Raw genomic sequence first — 5393 nt, forward strand, 5'->3', positions numbered from 1 at the left:
CACTTGTGTTTTTTGTCAGTTCATGTATATCTACTAACTTCATTAATAAATTATAAGTCATCATTATTTCCGGTTATAAACTATGACTAATGTGATCTAGAAAACGCGTATTGACCTAACTATAAGTCCACACTAAAATTAACTCATCAGAAGCCTTTCGTTTATGCTTTCCTGTCGTTGGTTGACATTAACTTAGTATTGATTTTGTACTGTATTTGATGACGTTACGTTCCAGTTTAATTTGGTGCGTTTTTTATAACCTGCAATTAAATGTTAATTCATACATATATAATTGTTCAGCGTGTCAATCAATCCATTTGTTATTCACAACTTCTGTGTCTACATCATTGGAATCGCCTATCGTGAAATATAGGTGTTTGTGTTCACTTTAAGAACTATATCGCGAACTTTCCCTAAAACATGCATTAATCCTATTTGCGTTTTCAAACTTATGCAACCGTATACACATAAACATTATTTGATTCATGACACTTTCAGTGCCATTTTAGAAACAGCCTACATACCAAAACTTTACCTAGAGGCTAGACGTTTTATGACAAAGTAAAGATAAATGTAGAACAAAGAAATGGTGCTGATCATTTAATGCTTTTTCAAAAGTGGAAGTCGTGCTCATATTGGAAAAAGGACATTTTGATATTCTTCATCAAACACATAAAAAAACAAAACATAAAAAGACAAAATAAAAAAGATATTCATCCATAAAAGGAAAACAAGCGTATATCAACAACGAGCATTTAAAAAAGAAAAAAAAACTATACGAGAGGGTATCGCTTTAATGCCATTCTTCTTTTAAAACATGCCTTTTTTGCTCCAGGACTGTTAGCCATACATACATGCAATTTATTTGTCCAATTTTGTATCTTAAACCTATGTATTTTTTAAACTGTAAAAGTTTGTGTAACATCTCTAAGCCTCATAAAATATATATAATATTTTAACAACACAATCAAAAACTTAATGAGATGGCTCAAATATGAGTTTTGAAAAAACACTTATGGTTTTAATATTAAGACAAATGAGAAAGTATTCACAAATATATATTTTTCAGATTGATTCAATTGTTTTGCATAAGCCTACCTTCCCTAAAAACATATTCAGAACAGAATTGGCATAACCTGGAGTTTGTGAGCTTGTATTGATGCAAAGGTAGTTTTCGTTTATGTAAGTCTATAAATGTATTTGGACCGGAATGTTCTTATTGACGAATCAAACATACTAAGGCAATGTAAATGTTTAGTCCACATATTTGTCTCTAAATTTGTTCCTAGTATTTGATTATATTCATCTTTTTACCATTATTTGCTTTAAGTTTGTTATAATATATCTTTGATACGTATGATTTATCTAATTTTGTTAATTCATGTATTTGATTGATAAAACGGCGTTCACTTGAAAATTGATACTAACATACAGTTTTAAGATAAACTCTACGTAAGTTACATACTGATCAATACTATGTACAGTTAAAAGGGACTGTACTCCTTACCGGGAGTACATTCTCTTCAGTATTGGTCAGTGGACCGGATCGCTGTCGTGAGACTTTTTTGGGGTACATTCGGAAACTTGATGTTCAGGTGGGAATTCATGTTGCTTTTGATTGGACGGTTATGTGCATGTACGAGTAGTATGAATGTTTTTGTTGCAACCTTTTGTTTGGGTGTGCTTTGCGTGGTATGTTTTTCGATCAAATTTAAGTTTTTTTACTTTCAGATATTTAGGCATTTCTAGATTTTCTAACATTGTTAAACTGCACTAATTTAGTTCATGTTAGATCGTTTGTAGGAGTGACACCTTTGGTAAATCGGAAGAAAAATAAATATTTTAGGATAAGTATCTCTAAATTGTTTGAAGGTCATATGACACTAAAGCTGGAGTTCATTTCAATCAGCCTGTGCATTCAACGAGTATGCTTGTTTATTGGGTAGAGTTTTAATCTGTGTCTCTTAATAAAGGGTTTGAATATGATATTCGTGTATCAGATTTGGCAAATCAAAAAGTTTGATACTTAAGTATTGAAGGATCGTGAGCTAAAATTATTTCAAAATATTGTTTTACACATAAATGAGCGTATCGTATTCGTTTATAACTTTCTTTAATGAAATTTAAAAAGACAGTTTAAGACATTCCCATGATAAATAACTGACGGAAATGGCTTCTACTCACTATTCATCTATTCACAAGGCATCGAATTTAATCCACGACTTAAGATGTTCTCCTTGTGAAGAAGACGGACTCAACTCCGAAGTTCAGTACTTTTGTATTGACTGTTCAAAGTACTACTGTTCTATGTGCGAGTCCAAACATGGCGGCCTGTTTAAGCGGCACAAAGTACTCGGACGAGAGAACGTAAAGGAATGGGCGGCGATGCCTGGGACGGTCGTGAACGATCTAGAAAGATGTGAGCATCATTCGGAGAAAGTGGTGGAGCTGTTCTGTGTAGACCATCAAGAGCTGTGCTGCCAAATATGCGTCTCCGTTGTTCACAGGTACGAATTGTATTGTGAATGTTTGTCAAACATTTTCATAAAGGACTGAGTATATGATATAAAAATAAAGATACATTCGATATATGAAACGGTGCCTTTAATAATATAATTGATATAAAGTTCATCAAAATCATAGCAAAATATAATTTTTATGCAAGATTTCTACAATATTTTGCTACAAAATTCTTTTATTATATCGTTATTTAACTTACCGCGTTTTCTTTAATTAAAGACAATGTTCGACGATACAACATATACCAGACTTAGCCCGAGGCATTTATGACAAACCAGAATTTAAACGGCTTCCACAACAAATAGTAGACATCCAATCACAAATCAAGAAGCTACAGGATTCTTGTAAGAATAATCAACACTCCATAAGAGACTCTCGTACACAAATCATACAAGAGATAAGAGCTTTGCGAAGAAAAATTGACCGCGTCTTTGACCAGCTGGAGAAAAACACAATTAAAGAGCTGGACGTTATTGTAGCAAAGTTTGAGCTGGAAATAAAAGAAGACATTGAACAGTCCACACAGATGAACAAAGTCATTACATCACTTGCAGATAACATGGCGAAGAGTAAGATGAACGATTTCCTGGCCTTCGTAGGATATTCGAGATGCCAGGATATGATTACAGAAGCTAATTATTTTCTTTTAAACACCACCACCAATCAAGAAAGAAAGTTAAAATTTGTGCATGATTCAGAGCTTAACGACCTCATTGATTCTTTTCTTTCTCTGAAATGCTTTGGTAAGATTACTCATTCGTCCCATGTTTTCAAGACTAAGAACATTAAACAATTTAATGCAGCACTAATAGGTGACATAGATATTAATTCCATAAGTGGAATATGTGAACTACCAAGTGGAGAGCTCGTTCTCGTTGACAATAACAATTGCCGTATAAAGCTCCTGAACCAGTCCTATCAGGTTGTTAGTCACTGTGACGTTCCAATTCAACCACACAATTCGTGCCACATTGCGGGCAATGAGCTGGCCGTTGCTTTCAACTTTAAAGATGAGAACAGACATGAAGTTCGCTTCTTCAACGTAAGGTATTCAAAGCTTCAGCAGACAAGAAAGCTAATATTTTTTCACAAAGTTCGACAAATAGCTCACCATTCAGGGCGTCTGTATATCACCTCTGACACTGCACTTTACTCTTACGACAAAGCAGGCAATGATAGGGAGAAGTTGTTTGAGGACAGGTCGGATAGATGCACTGTTTACCACTGTGCTGTTAGCTCCGATGGCAGTAAAATTTATGTCACAAACGCCTCAAAAAACCAACTTATTACCTTGGATAAGGCAGGAAATAGATTAGCAACACTCCGCCACGTTACATCGCCACGCGATATTCAAGTTTCACCTCTAGGTCACGTGTTTGTCTGCTCTTATGGCTCAAATACCGTGCTTCAAGTGGACAGGGAAGGCAAGCGAAAACTGGTTACACTAGCCACACGGTCAGATGGATTAAAGAATCCAATATCTTTATGTTACAGGTGCCGTACATCCAGCCTCATCGTGGGGCAATATAACAATAACAACGGTGTCGTGATAAAGTTGAAATATGCTCCACTGAAGAACATGTACACTCGATTATGAAAAAAATGAAACAAACAGCCAAGTCCTTGAAGCATTTCTGATAGTAATTTGTCTGCAAAATATACCTGTTTGTTTATATTTGGAATTTTACAGTGAAATACTTGTGAAAAAAGGAGTGCTTAATTGCTGAGGTGTATAATAGTACGTAGACATTATGCATCTATCAGAAATTGATAATATCTTTAATTGGTTGTGAACGATTATATGAATAGTGATATTCGCTTTAACTGAGTATCAGCACATATTATTTTAATACTATGCTACTGCATACAAATACTTATTCAGGTTAAGATGTATGCTTTGTTGATACCTTAAATGTTATGATTTGATATATTATATTTATATATATATATGTTTAAACTTTATCACCATAAGAGGCCAAAACATGAGGAAACAATGCCCAACGGTATGGTAAAATACCAATGATACAATGAAACAATGAATCATTGCCAAATTTTATCATAAACAAGAGCAACGCATTTTGGAACAATGTCCAATGTCATTAAAGAGACAAAAACTTAAAGGCCAAGTTTAAGGAATGTTTAGAATGATAATCCCCTGCTGTGTATCTCTTGCTAATTACACTGGTGTCACAGTAGGGGCCAATTTCCTGTGTATTCGTGTATTGGCTCAGGGCCATTTAGGGTCCATTTCTACAATGTAACTTCGAAAACCGCATAGCAGGATAGCAGATCGGAGATCTGATAAGAGTGATCTAGGCAAGTAGATTAAGATTAATAAACAGAGGTTGTGTACCATACAAAGTTTTTTTTCATTTTTTTTGCGGGGGTGGGGGGGGGGGTCACTTATAGGAAGCTTAAACTAAGCTTTTAAAAGAAAAAAAAGACTCGTGCCCAATATCAAGATAAAAGCTGAATGTTTCAAATGATTTCAAACTTATTACCGTGGAGATATGAGGCTTATGCTTCTAATTAATGTAGGGCAAATTCTCAATGTCGTAATTATAAACAATGCTGAAATTAAATGGGAGCCCATTGTGATGATTAGAGACTAATGTTCCAAACAAATAGAGACCAATTCCTAATGTTATAAGATCATGTCTATTGGAATACAATTTTTATTCGCGATCCGCCGTTTATCGAAAAATATTCGCAATAACCAAAAGGCCGTTCAATTAATGAATGGAATCTGATATGTAAATATACAATAATGATGTATATTTCTTTGTTAGTATTTCGAACTCATATATGAGAAAACCCACGTTCCCTATTTTATTAAAGCTTAATGAGATATTTGTGGTTACAGTAGAAGCTTT

General features: G+C 34.3%; 1 protein-coding gene across 1 annotated transcript; it reads left to right on the forward strand.

Annotated features, from left to right (window-relative positions):
* The first annotated feature begins 2096 nt into the window (after positions 1 to 2096).
* On the forward strand, positions 2097 to 4840 carry LOC128217194 (uncharacterized). The gene is made up of 2 exons (XM_052924160.1): positions 2097 to 2507; positions 2740 to 4840. The coding sequence occupies exons 1-2, from the start codon at positions 2170 to 2172 to the stop codon at positions 4115 to 4117; spliced, it is 1716 nt and encodes a 571-aa protein (XP_052780120.1). The 5' UTR covers positions 2097 to 2169; the 3' UTR covers positions 4118 to 4840.
* Positions 4841 to 5393: the final 553 nt, after the last annotated feature.

The sequence above is a fragment of the Mya arenaria genome, chromosome 14 (assembly GCF_026914265.1).
Source record: "Mya arenaria isolate MELC-2E11 chromosome 14, ASM2691426v1".
Classification (NCBI taxonomy): domain Eukaryota; kingdom Metazoa; phylum Mollusca; class Bivalvia; order Myida; family Myidae; genus Mya; species Mya arenaria.